At 39.1% G+C, this 25,521-nt stretch overlaps 1 protein-coding gene and 1 non-coding gene across 3 annotated transcripts; both read right to left on the minus strand.

The window, feature by feature from the left end:
* Positions 1–358: 358 nt before the first annotated feature.
* Positions 359–25,106, minus strand: Tmf1 (TATA element modulatory factor 1). Of its 2 annotated transcripts, none has more exons than XM_036181312.1 (17): positions 24,803–25,106; positions 21,612–22,648; positions 19,843–19,946; positions 18,721–18,847; positions 16,894–16,999; positions 15,425–15,567; positions 14,703–14,869; positions 14,043–14,199; positions 11,943–12,035; positions 11,395–11,551; positions 8,344–8,536; positions 7,355–7,424; positions 7,059–7,151; positions 5,290–5,391; positions 4,896–5,048; positions 3,320–3,445; positions 359–2,383 (listed from the first exon to the last, which is right to left on the minus strand). In XM_036181312.1, exons 1-17 carry the CDS (start codon positions 24,942–24,944, stop codon positions 2,240–2,242), a joined length of 3,114 nt encoding a protein of 1,037 aa, XP_036037205.1. In that variant the 5' UTR covers positions 24,945–25,106; the 3' UTR covers positions 359–2,239. The 2 variants fall into 2 exon arrangements, with proteins under 2 accessions (XP_036037205.1, XP_036037204.1); XM_036181311.1 differs by having other exon boundaries at positions 21,612–22,819.
* LOC118580964 lies at positions 9,965–10,095 on the minus strand. Its single transcript, XR_004944614.1, has one exon. It is a non-coding gene; the product is annotated as a small nucleolar RNA SNORA36 family (small nucleolar RNA).
* Positions 25,107–25,521: the final 415 nt, after the last annotated feature.

The following is a 25,521-nucleotide window of genomic DNA, read 5'->3' on the forward strand; positions in this document are numbered from 1 at the left end:
ATGTTGATATTGTAACATTTAGAGTTTAATACAGAAAAATTTAATTTCAAAATCTTTTCTCTGCCACTTTTTAAACTATTGGTTTAAGAAGTATTTTATATTTCCCAAACTACCAGTTTCAAATGCTTGCTAAGAATTGTGAAATTGAGGTTTCCTGTCTCTTCAAACTCTACATTTTTATTACTGTCAGACTTGTCCTGCCCCTGAATGTTAAAAGTTGATTTTTTTTGTTGTTGCTGTTTTTTGTTGTTGTTTGTTTTTTTGGAGACAGGGTCTGTGTAGCCCAAGCTATCCTGAAACTCAATCTGCGACTGGGCTGGCCTCGAACTCAGAGATCCACCTGCCTCTGCCCCTCAAGAGCTGGGATCAAAGGCATATGCCACCACCACCCAGCTTAAACATTTTAAAGCTGGAAAAAATAAGCGGTTTCCCACCACTAAAATACAGAAACTTAATTTTACGACTGTGACTTTCACCAAAAGGACATTTACTCATGCTACAAATCAGAGAGACCCAATGACAGAAACACTGTATGGAACACAAGGACCAAAACCAAGGTCACTTGAATCACCCCCCAAAATTCTCCATTCTGCAAGATGGCTACTCACAGCTGTATTCTGAAGTACTATTTAAAATGTAACTAAAACTTAGAGTTTTTATTTGAAATCCTATCTTCTCATTGTGGGGAGGATAACTTCAGACCCTCACTGAATGCCTGAAGCAGTGGAAGATACCAACCTCCAGCAAGATAGCCAACGTTCTGCTGATGGGAAGCACTTCTGGCTGACCTCTGACATCTTCTTCACTGGAGGGCCATTAAAGAACAAACGGGTTACCTGAACACAAGCCCTGCCACACTTTGAAAGTAGACCCAGTGGCCGACATGGCTCAATGATTAACAAGAGGGTGTGCATGTACTGGACAAATGCAGTCAACCAGTGAGATTTCAGCAGGCTACTCTGAACAGCATACACCTTCGCACTTAGAAACTCTTTCTGGGATTTCCATGTATTTTGGGATTATTTTTTACCTTAGCTAGAACCACAAAAACCAAAAGAATAGATAAAGAGGGGCTATGATAAAAGCATTTAAATAATTTTCAGTAATAAAACCAAAATATTTTACAGGTCTAAAACACAATCCAATTAACTTTTAAACAAAGCAACTCTTAGAAGAGTGCATAACTATGTTCTAAAACTATTCTATTATACTTTTTGTTATTTTTTGCTTGTTGAAATTTCAAGAAAAAAAAGTTAAACTATACAAAATTATAAAATCTCCAATTTAAATGTACTCCTATAACTTTTATTTTGCTATGGCGATTATCTTAAAACATTCATTTTTAATGTCCCCAAATACAACTGTATAAAACTAAACAAGTAGTTTTTAAAAAGTAAATTGACTAATTTTTAAGAGTAAATTTTGCCAGTGATTTTATTATGTTAGATTTGTTTCACAGTGTAGTAAAATACTTCAAAATTACCTGCTACTGATGCTATGTCAAAATTTATTGCAAGCAAAATTTCCCACTATCCAATTATGTCTAACTAATATTAAATATTTATAAGCTTTCTTTGGATAAGTAATAAAAAGTAATAAAAGGGTCTGCACTTGTTCACACTTCATTGTGGAAGCCACATGGAATAAATTTTCAAAACAGAAATATTTTTTAAGCTTAAATTTCTCTTTATATTTTAGACATGTCAGTGTGACCTCTGCTTTTAAAGGGAAGTCTTAAGTTTATAATTTAGTCACAGGCCTAATAACCTTTACACTTGAATGCTTAAAACACTTTCAAGAAATATGTCGAAGATTTCAGTGTGAAAGATTTCAAAGTTTCAATGTTAATATTACTCTGTAAGTCTCTCAATATGTACAAATACATATAAATTATAGATACAATACAATTAATTATATATCCACAATAATATGAAAACAGCAATCTCCTTTCCTAACTGTACTGCTATCTGGATAAAGTAATAATTCTCTGTGCTGTTCAAAGCATAAAAAAAAATGCTTTAAAAATTTTTAAAGAATAGTTTCAAAAATAAAATTCAAATATTGCACAAAATAATTTAACTGTAAATATAACTACATACTATAAAAGAATTTTTAAAAAAGTTTTTTTTACACTCTACAACAAATCCCATTTTCTAACTCTATAAAAGAATTTATTGGAAGTCTGGATTTATATATTAAGTGTTTACATTCAGTTTGATGGGAATACAAATTTCACAAGTTAACTGAGCCTTTGTCTTAGAAGTTCATCTATTTGAGTTTTGTACATATTTTTTACATCTTCAAGATCCAGGCGAAGTTCCTCTGCTTCTTCTGCCTTTTCTCCATACATCTGCAGAATAGTGTTATATCTTTGATCCAAATCCTAAAAAATATTTGTTTATAATCTTTTAATGACCATACAAATATCTATAGTAGTTGCAAGTCAATAGAAAAACATCACAAGTTGAAAAATATTAATTTTAAAAAGAATAAACTTACCTTTTAAAAAATTAAACTAATACCCAGTCTATCTAGGAATACAGAGCAAAAAGAGGAACTTCTTTGGAAACCTCAATAGAGGGTTCAGTGGGTAAGAGCACTTGCTGAGCAAGCATGAGCACCTCACTTCTAACCCCCAACATTCACACAAAAAGTCACATGACCTATAACCCCAAAACTGAGAGGAGGCTCACTGGGGCCGGTGGCTCCAGGCTCAATGTGATTCCTGTTTGAAGGGAACAGGAGGGTGGAGAGTGACAGAGCAGGACACCCACTTATCCTCATGGTCTCCTGGTACACGTTCCAGCACACACACATGCACATACGCCACACACACCACCTCTATTTCTCCACTAAATCTATAATTCTCTCCAAACATGACTTAATCAGTCTCCTCCCTATGAATTTAAGTATCCTTGATAAGATTTCTGTCTTCGTGACAGATTTGGTGTAATTACTGCTTGGCATTGATCACACAAGACTAGTCTGCCCAAACATTGAGTTATGTCACAATAAGGTGATGAAACAAACACTGAGTCAAATACTACAAAGCATGCAATGTACATGCTTAGTTTAATAAGTACTGGCCAAAGAAAATCTCATTTTCTATGATTAGTACTAAACGTTTTGTGAAAATACATTAGCTATGCAATGACACAAGCAGCAGATTCATCTTTAACATTCTTTACTCAACTACTGACTCCTTAATTTTCAAAGAAATTACTAAGTCACACACATGCCTCTGATGTAAACTAAAAACTTGGCATTTAGTAACTGGGTGAAAACATCTTCGATGTGTGCTGAAGTGAAGAATACTTACTCTCAGCTGAACTCGAAGCCTGGGGATCTCTTTCACTTTCTCCTCCAGTTCATCATTCTGATTTGTTAATTTAACTAACTCTTCAGACATTATGGATCGAGTTTTTTCTAGATTGCTAATTTCTAACTGAGAAACAAAATCATAAAATGGTTTCAATAAAAACATATCTTGTTTAATGCTCTCACTAACATAAAAATATTTAGTGTGTCATTTTTGAAGAGAAACATGTCAACATATAACGCTGAGCAGTGGGGGCAAAGGGGCCCAAACTTTCTTCGTAAGTTATTTATTTATAGGGTTCACTATGCAAGAAAGAAAGAAGTCAAGAAAATACAGTGATCTGTCTGAAAAATGCAACCACGTTTTTCTCTAATCTAAGAAAACAACACACTTTTCCATTATTCTAAGTTACTGGAAAAAGCCAGAGCAATGAGAACATACTTCAATGTTGTCCCTCCCAACTACATAAGTCATATTGCTAAAGCTTTCACTACTACCCGAGAAACTAAGCAGGACTCTCAATATACACATCAACCCACTTCACAATTGTTCAAATGGGAATTGGAAGAGGTAGGTATTCATTTTGAGTGTATAAATTTAACATCAAAAACTAGAAAAGTACTTTACTAATTCTTACAGCAATAGTCCTTACAGCCCCCTCCTATTTGTGCTGTCTCATCTATGTGCAGGTCTCTTTCATTTCACTCATTCCTTGTGGGGAAGGAGAGACTTTTCCTGTGGCATTTATGGGAAAAATAAAGCAAGCATGCTGGTTCAGCACTTCCTTTTTTTCTTGATGAGAAAAGATGCTGGGAAGGAATGGGCTATCCCTGATTAGATGTCCCCAGGTCTGTGGTGATATTGTGTTCCCCAAAATATTGTGCACCCTAATAAACTTATCTGGGGTCAGAGAACAGAACAGCCACTAGATACAGAGGCCAGAAAATGGTGGCACACACACTTTTTATCCTATCACTTGGGAGGCAGAGATCTATTCAGATCTCTGTGAGTTCAAGGCTACACTGGAAACAGCCAGGCATGGTGACTCACACCTTTAATCCCAGGAAATGATGGCAGAAAGCAGAAAGGTATAAAAGGCATGAAAACCAGGAACTAGGCCTGGTTAAGCTTTTAGGCTCTGAGTAGCAGTTCAACTGAGATTCATTCTGGATGTGGACTCAGAGGCTTCCAGTCTGAAGAAACAGGATCAGCTGAGGAGTTGGCAAGGCGAGGTGGCTGTGGCTTGTTCTACTTCTCTGATCTTCCAGCGTTGACTCCAGTACCTGGCTCAAGGTTTGTTTTTATTAATAAGACCCTTTTAAGATTCGTGCTACACAGGTCCTTTCTAGGCAGGCCACAGCACAAGGCACCTAGCATTTCCCAAGACAGAGCAGATAAATCTACCTACCTCTGGCAGTCAGTCAGGAGGCTCATTTTGTTCCCACTTATATCATTGCTGTATGTGATACACTGGTTTCCTATGTCACCCATTCATCTTATTTTCCAATGTGCTCAGAACTCAAGTGGACCCCACTATCTCATAGGCTTCTACAGCACATCTCATTGTTTCCGGTACCTGTAAATGACTAACTTCTCCTTCCCTCAGCTTTAGCTGAGACTGTAGATTTTCAATAATGCTCGATCCTGCTCCCAGCCTTACAGCTTCATAAAGATTGCTTCCACTGGCTGATGCAGACATTGGTCCAAATGAGTGGTCATGAGACTCATCCTGTTCAGTTAAAGAACACAGACGATTATCATGTTATGTTCTGCTTTCGAGTTCAAACAAAGATCTTGTCAATTCAAATGTCTGAGTTTCTCAAAAGCAGAAAATCATCTGTATTTCTTTACTTCAATTATCCCCACATTCTGACGAATTTCCCCAACAAGGTGATGGAGACAGCCAACTGACACTGCATGTCCCCTTACTCAAGGTAAGAGCTAAGCACATGTAGGAGACAAGCCATTACCTGAGACAGGAGAGATGTCTGGAGCCCTGCCATATCTACTCCACTTATAGAGCTCGAGCGTGACATGGTGGGAGTACTAGAAACAGAAAACAGTTTGTGGTCCTTGGAGAGAAAAAAAAAAGAAATCTGTAAGATTGAGAAGCAAAAAATAAGGGAAGCAAGAAAAATTTCTAGAATTAATGAAAACAAAGACATTAAATTCCTCCATAAAATGTTATTAATACAATTTCTCAAAGTATAAAAAGCATTTAAAAATTTTTTTTAAAGATTTATTTATTTATTATGTATACAGTGTTCTGCCTACATGTATGCCTGCAGGCCAGAGGAGGGCACCAGATCTCATTACAGATAGTTGTGAGCCACCATGTGGTTGCTGGGAGTTGAACACAGGACCTCTGGAAGAGCAGCCAGTGCTCTCAACCTCTGAGCCATCTCTCCAGCCCAGCATTTAAAAATTTCATGATACATGTGCACACACATGCACACACACACACACACACACACACACATGCACACACACACACACACACACACACACACAAATTACTCATAATTAAAAAAATTTTAATTAAAATTAAAAGCCTGTATTGCCCTGGATAACACAATTATCCAGGTTTGTTTATTTTTTAAGGAAATGAGAATGCTTTGGTTGAGATGACTGCAGAAGCTAACTATTTCATGTTCTGTAATATATTGTCAATTACGCTTAAAAGTGCTGAAATTTCTGACTTACCCATCTTATTTTAATGTATTCAAAACAAAACAAAACCCAACAAAATACTTGGAGGATGGAGAGATGGCTCAGCAATTAAGAGCACTCGCTCAATTCTAAGCTGGAACATAGTGACTCACAACTCCTCTAACTTGTCAGGGAATTGGATGCCCTCTTGTGGCTTCCAAGGACACTGCATGCATTTGAAACAGATTGTGTAGACAAACATCCATACAAATAAAATAAAAGTAAAATTTAGAAACTCCAATTACACTGAAAAGGTAATTTCCATTTTGTGTACTATTTGAACTATTATGCTAACCCTCAGTATGCTACACTACTTCAGGTACAGGAAACCCATTTTATGAAAATTACCTTTCAGAGCTAAGGAGGTGCCTTAGTGCATAAAGCATGGAGACCAGAGCTCGGACCCCTAGAACCCACAGAAAAATCAGGCAAATGTGATGGCTGCCTGTAATTCCAGCACTCAGGAGGCAGAGACAGGATTCCTGGGGCAAGCTAGCTAGTTAGACTAGCCAGAATCAGCTAGCCCCAGGTTCAGCAAAAGGCTTGTCTCAACAAAACAAGTAGAGAATAATCAAGGAAAATACCCAATGTCAAGTTTGGGCCTCCACATGCATGTGGACACAGACACACCTGCACATATGCATACACATATTCATGCACACCAAACACAAACACATGCAAAAACAAAACAAAAAAAAACAACCAAACAACCTCACTACATTTACATTTACTAATCACAAAGACACAACAAGCCAGTTCTATTCTGAAGTTGCCTATGGGCCATTTGCTACATTAGTTTCCATGAGAAATCACAAAATTCATTTCAAAGTGTAGAAGTATCTAATTCAAAGCCAATGGCAGGCCGATCTGAGTGCACTGCAATGACTGGTCTATGTGGAACACTGACAATGCACTACACCTTATCAGTGGAGTAATTCTAAAGATACTGGCACAAGTAAACCCAGATCAATCCAGGGTCACCACAACAGCTCAGCTACACAAACCAACTCAAACCAACACAATTCAGTACCTTTTCTTTCGCTGCTTCTTGAGTGAAAATGGCTTTCTTCCTTTCTTGTTCAACTTTCATTTTTTCCATTTCTAACTGACTGCACAACAGTGTCTAATGGAGAGAGATACAGTTAGGTAGTTTTGAGACACTATTCCACGGCACCATAGTAAGTCAACTGCAAAGCTCAGAGTGTAAAACACAGCTGCCATTCAAAGACAAGGGTCCGTATCCCCATCTCCTCTCCTCAGCAGGCTGCCACCATCCCCATCCATCTCCAATGCCAGCCCTGGGGGAGCGAACACTAAGACAAATACCTTTTCTTTCCTTGTCTCTTCAAGGGTTCTTACATAGTCATCTTTTAAGTTTTCTAACTCAACCTGGTACCTAGTAAACCAGAGGGAATTAAAACAAAAAGGTGACAGTACAGACTATTAAAAACTCTAGTTCCATATTCACTAGTCATTGTATCAGCAGCTCAGCCCCGAGCACTTCTCCACTGACTGTCCCAGCTCACTGGGATTCCACTCATTAGCTGAAGCAGAAGGGAAAAGTTCTACTTTTTCCCCCATTTTTTTTTCTTTTCCTTTTATTAAGAGGTTTTTCTATTCATTTTACATATCAACCACAGATTCCGCTGTCCTCCCTCCTCCCACCCCCCATTTTTTTTTACCAGTACTCTGAGATTTAAAATGATGCATTTAAGCAGTAATTTTAAGTACCACATTCCAAGTTCAAAGGTGGCAAAAAAAAAAAAAAAAAAAAAGCAGGAGTTCTATGGAATGTTTATAGAAGTACAGACATTTTGTTTTTACTTAACTACTTTTCTCTTTGGAAGTCAAGGGTGAAAACACACCCACTCTAACCTTATGTAACTTCAGATGAACGATTTTATACCCTGTGGTTTCAGAAGAATCCAAATACTTATTTAGAAAAAACTGGAAGACTACTATAAAAACAAGTTCCATGCACAATAATCACTCCTTCCCTCCTTCCTCTCCACCTCCCTTCCCTTCCTTTCTGTTGATGGCATTAGACCCTTAAAAAAAAAAAAAAAAAAAAACACATTAATGGGACAAATACTTTCCCTAGAGAGATGTAAATACATGTAGAACATAACTTCAAAAGAAGTTCAATGGATCCTAGCACTAGCTTAATGCATGCCACTGACGACCCTGACTTTAAACACCGTAAGGTTTTCACTTCTAGTTCTCACTGCAATGAAGCTAAAACCCAACAAACATACTTCCCAACAGTGATCTGAAGTGTCACGGAACCACAGAGAAGACCACACAAACACACTCACCGACTATTTTCATCTTCCAGCTTTCGTAGTTTATTCTTCTCGGACTCTAGCTGGGCCTGAAGTCGACTGTTTTCTTGCCGCAATAGAGCATTCTGTGACTCCACCGAAGACATCTGGATTTTGTTGGCAAGGAGTTCTTCTGTAGCTGCTCGCTCTCTTTCAACTGCTGCGGCCAACAAAGTCTGTGATTCACCTGATTATGGAGGAAGAAAAGTCATACACACATAACCCAGGGAAAGATCACACAGCAGGCTGGTTCTGACTTCAAACTTCTAATGACTCAAATTTCCAGACTAGGACAAGACTACCAACTGAGATAAGCAAGCCAGCGTCAGTTAATGCACAAGTTGACACTCTCTCCTCAGAGTATTTATTGGAAAACAGTTACTCAGTACAGGGTAGTGAATCAACACATGGCTCTGGAGCAACCCAACACCCACAGAAAAGGCACAAAATATCATATACAAAAATTAACTCAAAATGGTTGACAGACACTGAAGAAAACCTTCAAGATCTAGGGTCAAAAATCACTTTGAGTTGACACCAAAAATATGAGTTACAGGAAGACAGAGCAGTAAAATGGAGTCCTACAACAGGATGTTACCCTTCTGCTGCAGGTGAGGAGGGTGAGAAGACAATGGCCTAGGGACGTAGCAGAGCTGGTTGTTTACATGCAGAACATGCATGCGACCATGGGTTCATCCCCAGTACAGCGTAAAGCAATAATGCCAAGAATCGGTGATAAAGGCAGAAGAATCGAGTTCGAGGTCAACCTGGGCTATGAGACCTGTCTTTTTTCTTTTTTAAATAAAAAGACCAGACAAGCTACAAACTGGGAAAAAACAAATTCAAGTCACACATGTAAATTTAGTGCTTAGAATATAAATAGAACTCTCAGAAGTGAAACTATAGACAGTTGAGTCAAAAATTAGCAAAAGCTGTAACTAGACAGTTCATTGTAAAGATGAGCAAGTGGAAAATAAACACAAAAAATGATAATCAGCATCGGCTGTCACTAGGGAAATGAAAACTCAAATTATGAGATATAAGAATTTCTGAATGAGGCGAGGCAATGGTGGCACACACCTTTAATCCCAGCACTCAGGAGGCAGAGGCAGGCAGATCTTTGTGAGTTCCAGGCCAGCCTGGTCTACAAAGCAAGATCCAGGAAAGACACAAAGCTACACAGAGAAACCCTGTCTCGAAAAACCAAAAAAAAAAAAAAAAAGAATTTCTGAATGATAAATGATTTAATTAATTAATTAATTAATGAACAAACCAGGGACAACTCAAAATGCTGTCAAGACTGAACCAATTGGATTACTTTCACAGACAGAGCCACCATGAAAACAGTTCAGCATTTTCTCTTAAAACTAAGCCCAGCAACTGCATGTTTGGTCCCTCATCCAAAGACATGAAAATTTACATCCACACTCACTCCTGAACAGGGACATTTACAGCAGTTTTATCCATAATAGTCAAAACCTGGAACCAGCCAGGATATCCTTCCCCAAGCAAATAGCTAAACTATGGAAACAGACATTTCAGAGACTAACACTCAACAATCAAAATACTAAAGTTTTGAAACATTGATGACTTTTTAAAAATTTATTTTATTTATTTGTGTAGACTAGAAGTATATGAATAGAGTAATACTCTCTATTCAGTCATTCCCCCCAGTCAATTTCAATGTCCCAAAGTTTAATTAACAGAACAGGGAAGCTGCCCTGAACTGAACTCAACACTTTGGAGTGATAACTTCCATGTGCATTTCAGGAGGCCCTGTTTGCATTAGGACAGCCTGGAGGAGCCCTGTCAACAAAACAGCAGCCCCAGACACTTCCAATGGTCTACTAAATAACACTTGAAAGCCAAGAATCCAGTTTGTCACCCCAGGACTGACAAGGAATCACTCAAAGACAGAGTCTGGAGTAAACTAAGTGACTTGCTGTTGACTGAAAATTCAAACACAATATTACACCAAACCCTCATCTCCTGACCCCTCACTCATACGCTTTGTCACTAGAACATGGTATCTCTCAAATTACACATGGAATTCTTGAGAACCAGAAAGTATGCATGAATTTTTCATGAGTCTTTTAACGTCTGGATATCTAGGATATACATATACCACTTGCCTGTGACTAAAGAGAAACACCTTGACACTGTCTTCTTTAATAAGAGCAGTGAGGAAATAGCTCAAGGAGTGTCTATAAGGAAGCAGAATATACAGTCTTAAGACTCCATCATATCTGTCTTCTAGGATTTCATCTTGATCCTTTTCAGACTTGCCTCAGCTCCTGGAATTCTACCACAATCTGGAACTGTATCTGATCCCTGTCGCTTACATTCTTGTAGACAAGCTGGAAAGGGGTCAAAGGCAGCAATGGATGAGGGACAAGAAAAGATTTGTCTAGCCATCTATAAAAATAAGTGAAAGAATCAGGCCTGAGGAGATAGCTTAGTAAAGTGCTTGCTCTGTGAGCACAGGGACGAGCTGGGAGTCCCAGCACCATATTAAAGGCAAGTGCAGTAAAGTGTGCATTCCCACAGCTAGGCAGGCAGACACAGGAGAGGATGTGTGCAGCTTGCTAGCCAGACAATCTAGCCAAATCAATTAGCTCCAGGTTCAGGGAAAAAATAAGGGGGAGAAGCAATTGAGAAAGACACCAGACTTCAACCTCTGGCCTCCACACACATGCACATAGCATGTGCACATCAGTTTTCACACATACTTGTGCACATGCATGCGCGCGCGCACACACACAAACACACACACACACACACACACACACACACACACACACACCCCACAAATGAAATGGCAGGCAGTAAAGTATATGACACACTGTGTAAGGAAAACTAACTGCTTTAGAAGAGTTATGACTGAGGTACTGATGTAAGAATGAAAAAGGGGAAGACAAATCTATACATATTAGACACCAAATGTCACCATGAGATCACATGAATTTCAATGTCATGCCACTATCCTACTTCTACACACACGACAGAAAGTCCCCTGAACCAAACATAAAATACTGAAGAGATTACCAAGCCTATCAGAAAGATTCTTCTCTAGAGTCTCCCACGAGGAAGTCTGAGACCCTAGAGTTGCTTGCAAATTTTCTATCTGTCGAAGCAATGGTCTTGTTGTTGATGAAACACTTTGACTCAGTTCTTGATTTCGATTCTCTGCTTCTTGGAGTCTCTGAATCAAAAAATCCTCATGTTATTACCACTGAAAGAAAGAAAAGCACTAAAAACACCAGCCAAAACTTTAGTTAGATTTCTGGAAAAAGAAATTTTTCCAGAAAAAAATTATTAGCTTTCTTACTAAAAAAATATACATATATACACATGCACATATATACTCAATATACAGCAAATCTATCATGATAAAATTACTTCCTTTAAGATAAAATTAGAGATTTTACTTTTTTCCCCCCAGTGGATCAGTTTGGTACACATAAGCTACAAAAATACATCCACTATAATACTATACAGGCATAGTAATAATATAGTAATAATGCTTTCAATCCAGGAATGTTACTTCAAGAAGACACACGTGTGACCTTGTGCTTGGGAAAGCTATGATATACCTGCTGAAGTTCACTGATCTCATGGCGTAAATAATCCTCTCTCCTGGCAGCTGCCTGCTCTGCCCGTTGCAGTGTGAGCCTAAGGTCCCCCACCTGCAAGGCAAACAACACTTATTGTCAGAACATACAATGAAATAGAGGGGAGATAATGTATGCATAAACATTTGCCACGACGCAGGGTGTGATAAGAACTAGACGAGCTATAAATAAGTAGGTAAATAAATAAAACCTAGGCACTAAACTAGGTGTGGTGGCACACACCTGTGATTTCAGTATGAGCATTTTGAGTTCCAAGTCAGCCCAGTTTACATAGAGAGTTCCAGAAAAGTCTGTGCTACATAGTAGGCCTTATCTAAACACCCCAAAACTAAAACTAAAAGAGAAAAGGGTTAGCAGAGTATAATGATGTGTGTTTGCAGTCACAGCTATTAGTGAGAGGCTGAGACAAGAGTTGAGGGTCATTTGCATAACATGGCTAGACACTGTCTCAGAACAAAAATAAGGAAGAAGGTGTCACTCATATATAGTTGCATACTTTGTAACTGCCTACTGTGGCATCATATTTAAATAATAAAAAAATGATGTCAGGCCTCTATCTGGTTATTCTAGTCCTGAAGACTTATTCTATGGAACATACAGAGATGCTCTGCAGCATTAGCAAGCCCAGCAACAAATGAAATGAAACCGGAACTCTAAACAGCCATTAGTATTGTAATCTGTTTTCAAATGTTCATACATGAACATAAGCGTTAAAAAGTATAGTCAATGCAGAAAATATTTACTCATCCTAAACGAAAAAAAAAAAAGACTATAATATCTATGGTTATCAATTATAAGAAAAAAAACTAGATAGAGATAATGTTAACAAAGTAACCAACAAAATTAGCAATCCTTATATACCATGGTGGTTTTAAGAATGCAAGTCCCATACCCTATTCCTCACTCCCTCAATTTTTCTTTATTATAGTAATGTATTCTTAATTTGAAAGAATTTTTCAAAATTGGGTTGTGTATGTGCCTAAAAGTATATGCATGTGTACTACATATGTACAAGGGCCCGTAGAGGTCAGAAGAGGTCACTAGACCACTTGGAACTGGGGTTATGGGCAGTTCTAAGCTGCCATGTGAGATCTGGGAACCAAGCTAGGTCTGCAAGAGCAGTAAGTGCTCCTAACTGCTGAGCCACGGCTCCAGCCCACTAATTTAAAATAGTAATATTCTGTATCTTTTCTTGACAGGGTGGCAGAAACACATGGATATATGGACCATGGCATGATTTACAACTGCAAAACACCAAAAAACAATCCAAACCCATCAAAAATATAGCTGAAAATTACATAGCAAAGTGATATAAAACTAAAACTCTTAAGTTCAACTATTATGCAACCATCAGAATAGTCTGAAGAGATGGCTCCATCGTTATAGGCAAGATTTCTAACCAAAAAGATAACAGCCTTCTAAGTCCATAATGACAGTTGTAAAACATGTAAGTAGTGGTCTTTCATGGAAGAGGAGGGGAGGAGACACACGTGTACCCGGTGAATTGATTAAAGAGCAGACATAAGTACTTCCTTCATTTATAATAGAAACACTGAAAAGATAAGGCAAACACTGGTACTTATAAATATAAATAAATCTCACAGAAAACCAAGCATCAACAGCATGGTATGCGCATCATACTAAGGTAGTGGTTCTCAACCTTACTAACGTTGAGACCCTCTAATACAGTTCTTCATGTTGTGGTGACCCCCAGCCATAAAATTATTTTTGTTGCTACTTTATAACTTAATGTTGCTACTGTTATGAGCCATAATATAAATATCTGTGTTTTCTGATGCTCTTAGGCAACCCCTGTGAAAGGGGTTCAACCCCCAAAGAGGCTGTGGCCCACAGGTTGAGAACCATTGCACTAAGGACATTTTTAAAGACACACAAGAAAGGCTTGTATAATCTATTACTCTAAAATGCCAGTAACATAATCACAGAAGCCGACCAGATGTACCTCATCTAAGAACAGATTCACATTTGCTAGTAAACTGCTTCGCTTTGCAGAAACATGCACAAATACATAAAAGGTGGCCTTAACCACCCACTGCCCACCTGAAGCGCTAAGGCCTCTTGCTGCTGACGGGCTTCTTCCTGGGCCTTCTCCAGTGCTGCAGAAAGTTCTTCCTTAGCCTTCATCTCACGCCTCAAAGCAGCTTCCTGTGCCTCACTGTCCTTAGCAGCATTGGCTTTGTGAAGATCGGTAAGTTCTCTTTCAAAAAGAGATGGATATTTTTCATTTACTTTAATGCCAAAGTAAACACATATCCATCCACACTAATCCAATTTCTATGGACCACAGAAACCTCAAAATAACAGTAAGCACACCTTACAGTAACACTAGCCACTATGAGGACTCTGCTGGACTTGCTCTGTCTAATGACAAACTCACTCATAGGTAAATCTATAAATGTTGTTAATAATCAATAATAGAAAAGAGACTAGCTAGAGAGATGGCTCAGTATTTAAAGAGCACTGACCATTCTTCTAGAGGACCTAAGTTCAATTCCTAGCACCCACATGGCACCTGACAACTGCTGAACTCCATTTCTAAAGATCCAATAACCTCTTCTGGACTCCTTGGCTATGTGGTACACAGATACACAAGCAAGAAAAATACAATGCATATAAAGTAATTTTTAAAAAATAAAGAAAAGAGACTTCGTCAACCTTCCACTGTGATAACAGATTCTATACACACTGCATATTTCATACCTGTATGCACTATCTAAGGCAGCCTGAGTACTTCGGTTCTTTTCTTCAAGTTCATCCATGTCTACTTGAAGTCGGGCAAGATCTTTCTCCTGGCGTTCTACCACAGAATTTAGTTTTTTAATATTTTCTCTATGTTGTTTCTCAACTTCTTCTTTACCATCAAGGACCTATGTTATCAAAACAGACAAGAACACTTTTCAGTAAGTGGTAGATAATGCCAGGAATCTCCTAATACTGGTTATAGCTTGAATAGGAAATGGCCCACCAGTGCATGTGTCTGAACATGTGCTCTGCTGGGGGTGTTTTGGAAATCTATGGAACCTTTGGCTGGAGGAAATGATCACTGGAGAACAGGCCTTAAGGGTCGGCTCTTCCCCATTTCCAGCCTCACCTCTCTCTACTCCATGGTTAGCACCACGTAACAAACAGTTGCACACAGTTACGTCACGACATACCAAGCCCTCTGTCATACCTCCCCACTACTGGAATCTCATCCTCTGAAATCTGGAGTCAAAGGAAACCTCCTCTCCTTCAAGTTGTTCATGTCATGTCAAGTATTTGGTCACAGTGACGTTAGGTAACGAATTAGCTATTCACTTATCTATTAGACTAAAACCGTTTTCTTGCATGAAATCCCATGAAGTCGATCTGAATGCTCCACAAGCCAAGGCTAATTACGGGGGGGTGAAAACAATACACAGACAGAGAACACTGCTGCTCACCTGTCTTAAATGTTGTAACTCCTCTTCCAGCTCCTTAGTTTTCCTGTTCAGCTTTGCAATAACACTTTCACTGTCTTTGTCTTTAGTTCTTAATTTCTTAATGATGTTAGAATTATGTAGCTGCTGCTTTGAAAGTTTTTCTCCTGGTGATTATAAAAAAAAAAGCATAAATGCCAAAAACAGTGATTGCTTAAGAATCTGCATAAAAAGCTTTATCTAACCAGTAGCATACATGAGTTCTTTTTTTTTTTTTTAATGCCATAAAAATTTTAAACTCCAGTGTTCACTTGGACCTGAATTATCAATGAATACTAAAATTATTATGTGAAAGGATTCTAGGAAACAAGATACTAACAGTCTTCATTTGATCTTTAGCTTCAAACTCAGGGTCCTAGTACCTCAACCTCCCAAATGCTGGGATGACAGGTATGTACTACCATACCCAGCTTACAGCTGCATTTTAAAATTGTCTATGTATCTATGTTTCCCGCTGGCTAAACTAGGTTCTTAAAAAGACAGGAAGTATGTCATATCTAGTATTGTATCAAATAATATACAATATACTCATTATTCAAAAGAATTCTTATGTAAGTAAAAAAATAAAGTTGAGTAATAGTAATTTCAAATGAAGTGAATGCTTCCAAATGTCCTCAAATTCTATACATGCTCTAAATACATTTATATTTAACAACTTAAGTTAGAAATGTTTGTCTAACATTTGTAATATGAACATTTTAATAATAAAAGATCCAACATTAACAATCCTTAAAATAACTGCAATACCCCAATACAATGAACTTTATACAGCTATTAGTAATGATATACAAAGCATTTAATAGTACAGTGATATATAAAGAAAGCTGTACATGGAATATACAACCTAAACTGTGAGAGAAAGATGCAGAGAAAGATACACTAAAGAAAAACTAGACCTCCAAGTCATCAAATGCTAAAACCATAACTCACTGGACTCAAACTAAGGATTCAGAGACCTTATAGACCCTAGATCTCAACCTTTGGATATCTTTGTTTAAATGAGGGGCTCTTTCATATCAAGCACAAATACTGCCTTGTTTTTGGAGAGTTAACAAAAAACTACACAGCACATATTTCTTTCACTGTATCTGACCCCATTCTTCCACAAACCGTCACAAGCCACTTCTGTGGTTTAAGCCCACCCCTCCCTTGCTTTCATTTCCTGTCCCCTCTCCTTTTCTTCTTCTTCCTCCTGTTCCCCCTCTCATACCCTCCCCTCTTCTCTTCTTTGTCTTTCTGAGGACAGTTTCTGTGGGACTCGATTTATCTTCACTCCCTGGGCTCAACGGATCCTCCAGTCTCCTATGTAGCTAGGACTACAGGTATATACCATCATACCCAGCTCACTATTTGTTCTTAGAAAACATGTACTATGTATCATATAACATTTTTCCTTTTCTTAGACTATTTTTAATAATCAACAGAAAACTCACCTTCTTCCATTAACCCTTGAATCTGTTCATCTTTCTCCTTCAAGAGGTCTGCAGTCTGACTACTGTTTAATCTAGTGGCTAGTTCTTCTTTTATAGTTTTCACTTCCTATTTAAAAAAAAAAACAACAACCTGTGGTTATCATAAAGGATTATTTTCATTCTAGGTATGTTTTTCTCAGCTTTCCCATTTGAAGAAGCCACCCATAATCACATTCCTATAATAAATCTGTCAGCTGAGTCAACCCACTTACCTAGTTAACTAAGACAAAGAAACAGCTTTGATTACCACACTAAAGCCTACACTCATCAGTTATAAAAGCAAGTTTAATATGGAAATGTGAGTAAAGTAACTTCCTATACTGTCCTTCAGTATCTCTCTAGGTTATGCTTTGCATTTGGAACAACATAGCAGTACAGGCTAAGAAGAGGTTTGTTGGTTAAGTGTCTCAAGTTATTGTCAGTATCTGAAATGAGATAGCTAATTAAAGCAACCAAGCAGGTAGTATAATAAGACTCTGTAAGAGTTCACACAGAAAAACAATAAATTACCATTTTTAATAGTCGGGAAGTAGGACAGGGCCCCTGTGAGATGGCTTGGCAGTTAAAAGCACTTGACACAAAGCTGATGACCTGTACTCAATGTACAGGATCCACATATTTTCATATGTGTCCTTACTCAATGTACAGGATCCACATATTTTCATATGTGTCCTGTAGTGTGCCAAGCAAAATGCGACCTGGACATACCCAGACACAGAAATTAAAATGTAAAAGATTAAAAAATAGTAATAAAGTGGGAAAGCAGCCTAATCTCAAAAAGTTAAATACATACACTAAATTGTTAGTAACAGCTAGGACTTGTTCAGTAATTAACAGCCATAATTGTTAACAATGGAAGTCTGTAAGTACTCCAGATTGGGAGCACAACAGCTCCTGAATAGGTATGGCTTTGCACCCAAAAGGCATTTGGCAATCCCCAGCAACTAAACAGGGAAGGCACTAACACAATGACATGGCGAAGCAAGGGATGCTGTTAAGCACCCAAACAGAATAGCCCCCATAACAAAATTAGCCTCCTAAATGTCAATAGCATCAAAGATGAGGAATGTCAGAACAAGCCAATATTTACATATGCCAAAGAAGAGTCATTAATCATTAACTATAAATCACACTTTTCATTCGTACTTAGAAGTATAAATCTCTGAAGTAGTAAGAAAATAATCCATAGGACTAATGATTACTTTTTAAAATGTACATATCATCATTTAGGTTTGCTACTTATTCTAAAGGAATTATCATTTTTAGATATCTTAATGATCTTCGCTATATATCTTGCAAGGATTCATTCATAAATTACATAGGTACCCATTTAAAGAAAATTTGTGTGAGTGCATATGTACATTAAATTTGTAAGCACGATTGTGGAAGGTGACTTCTCTTATTACTGTTCCACATCATTTTTTGAGACATGGACTGGACCTGGAGCTCATCAATTTGTCAAGGCTGGCTAATGAGCTTCTTAAGACTCTCAGCCCTTGCCCCCAGCACTGGGGATACAGACACATGCCATTATGCCTGGCTTTTATGAGTTCTGGAGATCCACACTCAAGTCCTCATGTTTGCTCAACAGGTATTTCAAAGTCTACTGAGCCAATTCTCCAGTGCCTAGATTTCTTTAAAGTATCAAAATCTACCAGTTTTAATAAAACAAAAAACTATAATTTACTTGTTAATATACTATATATATATATATGTTTTTAATATTTAATTTTTTTCTAATATCAAAATGAGCTTATTCATGAAATTCTATAGTTTAATTTAAATTACCTTCTTAGCAGCATCTCTCTCTTTGCAGGCTAGTTGAACTTTCTTTTCTGCTTCTGCAATTCTTTGGGTAAATTCATCTTTCAGGGAAGAAATGCTACTACTTTCTTCGTTTACTCTAAACATTTCACTAGATTTAAAATACATGAGAATGAAGATACTGTTTATACAGTCCAGAGGTAATGAGGTCCGTTTCCAAATGCAGACATTTTCTCCAATATATACCATATTCAAATAGAACTGTGTTAGGTCTAGTAACTTTTACTCTGTTTTGTTTTTAAGACAAGGTCCTACAATATAGTACAAGTGGCCCCTCTAACTCATCCTCCTGCTTCTGCTTCTCTGCTGGGATTACAGATGTGTGCCATCATATCTGGCCAGCCAATTACTTTCTCAAAGAAAAGTTACTTGCTAAATTTGCTTTATATATTTATTGGTATTGCTCAAGATTGAACCCAGGGCTGTACAGGCTAAGAAAATGCTCTACCACAGACCTGCATCCTCAGCCCTATAAGTTAATTTTAAGAAATTTCAAACAAAACCAACTGGTGGAAATGTCACCAATATTAGATGTGCAAAACTAAGACAAAAGCAAATGTTTCAATGAATCTTCTGGGTCACACTTCCTCATTCATCTCAAAGTAAACCAGTTCAGTGTTTTTAACTACAGGATTTCAATTTTCACTAAATATATGTTCTAAATCTCTAGTACTAAAAGAAGAATAAGGAAAAATATGTATGTATATATGTGTATTTTATGAAACAATTTTCAATGCCAAAGATAACATGGTAAAGATAATTTGAGAAAAAAGTCTTTAAATCTGGTAATAACTGGAACACTATGCAATTTTCAGTGACTATAAACAACTTCAACTGCAAAACATTCTGCCAAGATTTGGTTAATGAGTGCTTGCATGCATGTATGTACATATACCACATACTGGTACCCTTGGAGTTACGAAGGTGCTGGGTACCAAACAGAGGTCCTCTACAAAAGCAGCAAGTGTTCTTAACCACTAAACCATCTCTCCAGCCCCAAATTGTGAAACATTTTAATTTGAAAACATCAAAGTACATTGGCCTGCACATACTGTATGAAATCACTCACGTGCTTTGAATACTTACTCCTTCAAGTTATCATAAGCTTCTTCTAGAAGTGCTTTTTCCTTACTAAGAGATAATAACTGAGCCTCCCTCTTCTCTAGCTTCTCATTCAGAAATTCAACTGTCTGGATAAAAAGAACACACACAAGTCAAGCATTTGACTTCAAAAAGTCCATCTGCTATGCCAGCAAAGAACTATAAGGGTATGCCATTCACAAATCAAAACCCAATGCTGCGGTCACAGCAGACACAGAACAGCTCTGTCAGGAGAGGACAAGGCAGAGCAAGCACATGACTGCTGGGAGTGCACGCAAAACAGGCAGTGCTGGCTGATCGGCGACCTATCTGAGGTTGCAGAAAACTCCACCTCTAGGTATACCTTAGGGGAAGCAGCACATGGTGAATATACTAGGTGATATGCATGAGGGCATTTAAAGCACTTTGTTTTGAACAGAAAAATCTAGGATTTATTTATTTGTATAACCACTAAGGAAGGAAAAATAGATAAAATTTTTAAAAAAAGGTCAAAAAAGGGTTCCAAATTTCTGGTAAGGTTTCAGATCTTCGTTTAGTAGTAGCTAGATATCCCTCTATGTTCTTATTATTCTTTAACCCAAACATGTAATTTTTTTACTATTATCCACTGTACTTAAAAATACTTAAAAAAAACCATAAGCATGTAATTTGAATTTTCTAGGATATATATCAGTACAAAGCTAACAGAATTAATTCTATGAATCACATTCCTAAGGTCTTGCTAAAGCAGTGATAAACTTATCTGTAAAGGGAGAAAGAGTGCCTTTCCAGCTTCAAAAAAGTCTGAGTCAGGACAGACTAAAAATCACTTATCTTCATAAAGACACTGAAAACATGAACATTAACTGGTGCTGGCTTTCAGGGATTCAAAGTATCAGCATATACTCCGAGGTTGCTACCACTCATTCAAAAGTATAGCATGGCATTTTGTTTCTGAATAATATTAAACCCAGGAAACAGAATCTGCTCCTTTCAAAAATGGTAGGTAAGGCAACACTGAGCACTTATAGTACACTTCTCCACATATATTATATATACATTTCAGAAGCCTATTAAAGATGCTAGCTCCTGTTTAATTTCTAAGAATCAGGAAAAAGCAAAGCTGTGATTTAACATTAAAGAATCAACACCATTTTCTCTTGTATGTATTAGGAAGAAGTCATCTGTCATCCCTAAGTTTTACTTTTGTTCCCTGGGCATTTCCTTTTCTCATTCATGTAAGATAGCTACTAACAGCAGATATCAAAAATAACATAACCAAGCCAAAACATTTTAAGAAGTATACTAGTTATGTCAACAAAAACATCAACATTAGAATATTAATCACAGGAAAGCATCAATAGTATTCATTTAGACAAAAATCTAAAATTTCCCATAAATAGTATCAACACGCAAAGTACTCTGATATAAGAAAAAATAGTAACGTTGGGGTTGCATTAACATGTCTATCTTCAGAAGAGTTAAAGATACATGTGACATAAACAATCCTTAGCAAACTGACATAAGGATGTACGGAACATAAAAGAATTTTAAAGTGATAAGGATTCAATAATAAAAATGTAAAACGGAAATGTTAAACGTTATTCTACCATAGCTGCTTTGCAGACATTTCAAATAATCTAATGTAAATATTATCCATTTTAAAGTCCTTATTGCTACACTTAAATGACCAGAGATCTACGGTTTCAAATCATCACATGTCCATGACAACGTTTTCATCACTGATACACCCCAGACCCAAACATTAGAGTTACCTTGCAAACGTCTTCTTTCTCGGGCCGTGCTTCCGGCTGACTGTCTGCAGCTTCACAGTGCTCAGCGGCCGGGCCAGAGACAAGATGCCCTTCGTTTACTGGCGTAGGGGAAGCCAACATATCTGGCTGTTCACAGTTAACAGGAGTAGCACTTCGGCCACTTTCCTCTAATTCTGCTTCTTCAGAAGGTGCAGTTAACGTTTCGTTTCCTTCCTCTTCTTCAGCCTTTTCTTCAGTGGAGTCTACTGCTGCAGTCTTTGGGGTCGAAGGATTCACGCCGATAGGCACTAACGCATAGCCCTTGCCTGGCAGCTCGTCATCTGAGTTGATTTCGCTTACACTCCGGCTATCTAGAGACTGCACACTAAACGAGTCTATTCTTTCAAAAGCATCCGACGAGCAGCAGCTCTCGCTGAGCTTCTGGAACTCATCTAAGCGGCTATACTCAGGACAAGCAGAGGCAGAGAGCAGCTGAAATGACGTCTGCATGAGGTGAAGATTTGACTTCGCCTCTGAAGTCTCTTGCCTTGAACTAGCAGAGCTCTCACTTATCACACTCTCGTGATCTAAAACTTCAATATCACTGGTGGTCGACGTGCCCGACGAGAAGGAGCTAACAGGAGGAGAAGGTGTATTGCTCTGCCGGTCTTCGGGTTTTTGTTCCTTAGGTTCCAAGGCCATCTCCTTAGTGTCTGCTCTGAGAGCCTGGGTGGGGGTGGTAGATGCATCTTCTGTTGTTGTGGCTACGTTCACTACATTCTCAGAGGTTTTCAATCGCACAGTGGGCCCCTTCACCTCAGACTCCTGACTCGCAGGTTCTGCACGCTTGCCTTCAGGTACAGGGGATGCAGTGCCCACAGCCGGAGTGTCTCCTGAGACACACACAGAGTCTCTTACTTCTGACTCAGCTGTTTCAGAAGTTCTGGACTGGCCAGGGGATGATGACTCATGTAAACTGCTCTTCACTTCTTCCTCTGGACGCTGTGACTTAGCCGGAGGTTTTGATACCACTGGACTCTTCTGAATGGTCTGGGCATCTGACGGGGAGAGAAAGGCACTGAAGAAATTTTCAGATTCATCTACTACGGTCCTTCGAACTGGCTTTGTAATTGCTTTAGGAGAGGCTGTTGGTGGACTTTGAGATTCAGTGCTCGAGTTCAACCCCCAGGTTGAAGTATCCCATCCTCCACTCACAGGGGGACTTATTCCTTTGACAAAAAAATAAATTAATTCATTAAATAAAACATATCTAGCATTAATATTTCAATCATCATCAGAGGTTCCATATAAGAGAAAAAGAAAGCCTATGAAATACATCTTATAACTGGGAACAGTTAAACTCTTTGCTTATAGTATCACTCATTAGGTTCCTGATTAACTTTGGGCCTAAAAGAATAAAACCAGTGTGGGCTGACCTGAGAGGGTCTATGAACAAGTACAAGACCAGGCTTGGCTTTTCCTAGCCAAAGCAAGTATGTTATTCCCCTCCCAGAACACATTTAAAGTAATGATATAGGTTTCATAGCCCATCCCAGATATGTGACTCATCTCACAAAAACAGTCTAAATCCTCACTAACAGGCCACATACAGTCAGAACTATTTAGCCACACAATCATTTTATTCTTGTAACATTAGATAAAAGTTGATGATAAGCTAAGCAAACAGCAGCACTCGAAACTGAACCTGAGATAATAGAGGTGTTTTTTTTTGAAAATCATAGTTAAACTGACGAGAACAGTAAGTTCTAGTGAATAAATTTACTTTTATGTACTGAATGACCAGTCTGCCAGTGCCTCTCTCTTCAAACCCAAAGCATTTCTTTATGGTTTTTATTGTAAATTAAAAAGTAGACAAGCAAAATCACCAAAATTTTGTGTGGATTTAGAAGTTGTTAGAGAGGGCACACATTAACTGGAGACTATTTAAAAAATCAAGAAGCCGTTTAACAAAGTCTATCCTTGACTAAGTCCAACACTAACTAGAATGAAGTGCTAAGGAAACTGAGTTGGAGACAGAGTTTTCCAGTCACCTGTTTAATGTGAAAACAGAAAACAAAGCTTAAAGCAAGATTAGGTGTGCTAGTTAGCCTAGGTCTGTCTACAAGGTAGGTAATTATCATCCTCATGGGTGGGTTTAAATTCGCCTCTTGGAAAATGTGGCATGAAACTGCAGTTACCTAGCCTAAACTGCCGTTCTTCAGACCTATGTTGTTTTGTAATCCAAAACACAACCAGTGATGAAAATCAATGAAAACAGCATTTACAAAAACTTGGCTCCATTCCAGATAACCTGCCCTTAGAAATAAATTATACAGCACTATTCATGCCTCAGATTTCATGGGGGAAAGAAAGATTATTTCTGTAACTGATCTGATCTCAAGTTTAGTAACTCAAACTCTGGGGTCCAACCACAAAAAAGCAAGGTGAGCTATTCAATAGCAAGGTCATTAACACATGGAAAGAAGTAAGATCATGACATACCTACATACCCACATACACCAAGACATCAATGGTTCGTCAAACTTGGGCCCCGAGTCTTTAACGGTGTACAACTAACACCAGAAGCCGGAGAGTGATCAAGCACTGTTTTCATCCAAAGGTTTGTACTCCTATGTCCGTTGCTACACACGTAAAAATGCTCAAGAACCCCTCAGACTTAAAGACACGAGTAACTGGACCCTCGAAAGAGCCATTTCGGCCAATCTGAAAGACCTGGGTCTGCAGAAAAGGAGCTACACTTGGGAACTCTTGGACCAAGCACACAGTCCCCTGGTACTATCCCCAGTACATTCTGTGCCTCACCTGGAGCAAGTTACTTATGCATTCAGAGTTTCGTTTAGCTCTTCTGTAGAACACGGCTACTACCAGCCCTGACTCGGGTTGTTCTGAAGACGAGGAAGCGTTTTGTAAAGTCTGTGCTACCAAGCATGAAGTGTTCACTAAGTGCTACCCGCGGGGCTCCCTGACTCTGTGAATTTACATAGTTCGGACCTAGGACGCAAACTGCGGAAGACGCGCAGCCATTAGGGGATCGGAGGCTGTGCTCAGGACCCTGCAGGAAGGACCTGGGGCCAGGGCAGACTGAGAGCCGACACCTGAGCACAGCGAGACCCGCACAGGGGCCGAGGCAGGCGGGCCGCGGGGCTGGGGTCTGACGGCGAGCAGGCAACGACTCCCCGGGACCCGCTTACCCGGCTCGCCGTACGGGATGGCCTCGGCCCAGGCGTTCGGCTCCTCCTCCTGGATGTCCAGGACCCTGTCGATGGACTTCTGGGCCTGAGACAGGGCCTGCTTGGCGAAGCTGGACAACTGCGAGGCGTTGAACCAGCTCATGGCCCCTCCTCAGCGCCGGCTCCGGCCGGCTCCGGGGGCCTCAGCGGTGGCCAGGCCCACCGCCTCCCGGGGCCGCGCGGCAGCTCACAGCCTCCGGCCCAGCTGAGCCCGGCCCCGCCGCGCATGCGCTGGCCTTCCACGTACACAACCACCAGATCCGGGAGCCCAGCTCCGCCCAGACGGAAGGAAGGGGCGGTGGCGTGACGCCATATCCGGGGGCGGAAGGTTGCCCTTAGTTACGGCTTCTGAGCCGAGACTGTAGATTTGTGCCCGCTCTCTGCTGACCGGCACGGAGACCTGGACCTCCGAGCAGAGCCTCACGTGCCTCGCAGTAAAATCGGCGGTTAGGCCTCGCATTTCTCTTGGCACTCGAAAAATAACTGACCAGTTCTCGCTGGGCTTGGTTATCTTAGCTTTGCCTGCCTGACTTTCCGGGCACTGTCCCCAAATCCTGGAGCATTTGCAAACGAAACCACCTTGCTCAAAACTGAGTTCTGTAATCTGAATGTCGTTCATCAGCACACTCCTATGTCAAGAGGTGACGCCAGAAGATAAATGCCCATTAAAAGGTTTCAGA

This window comes from Onychomys torridus, chromosome 3 (assembly GCF_903995425.1).
Source record: "Onychomys torridus chromosome 3, mOncTor1.1, whole genome shotgun sequence".
Classification (NCBI taxonomy): domain Eukaryota; kingdom Metazoa; phylum Chordata; class Mammalia; order Rodentia; family Cricetidae; genus Onychomys; species Onychomys torridus.

Bases quoted from the DNA above. Each gene is read 5' to 3' on its own strand.
- Tmf1 (XM_036181311.1), bottom strand. From the start codon at position 24,944: ATGAGCTGGTTCAACGCCTCGCAGTTGTCCAGCTTCGCCAAGCAGGCC. The intron at 7,152-7,354 runs GTATTTGTCTTA...TCTCTCCATTAG, and splicing joins AAGAGACAAGGAAAGAAAAG to ACACTGTTGTGCAGTCAGTT. The intron at 5,392-7,058 runs GTACTGAATTGT...TTTCTCTCCAAG, and splicing joins AAGAAGCAGCGAAAGAAAAG to GACCACAAACTGTTTTCTGT.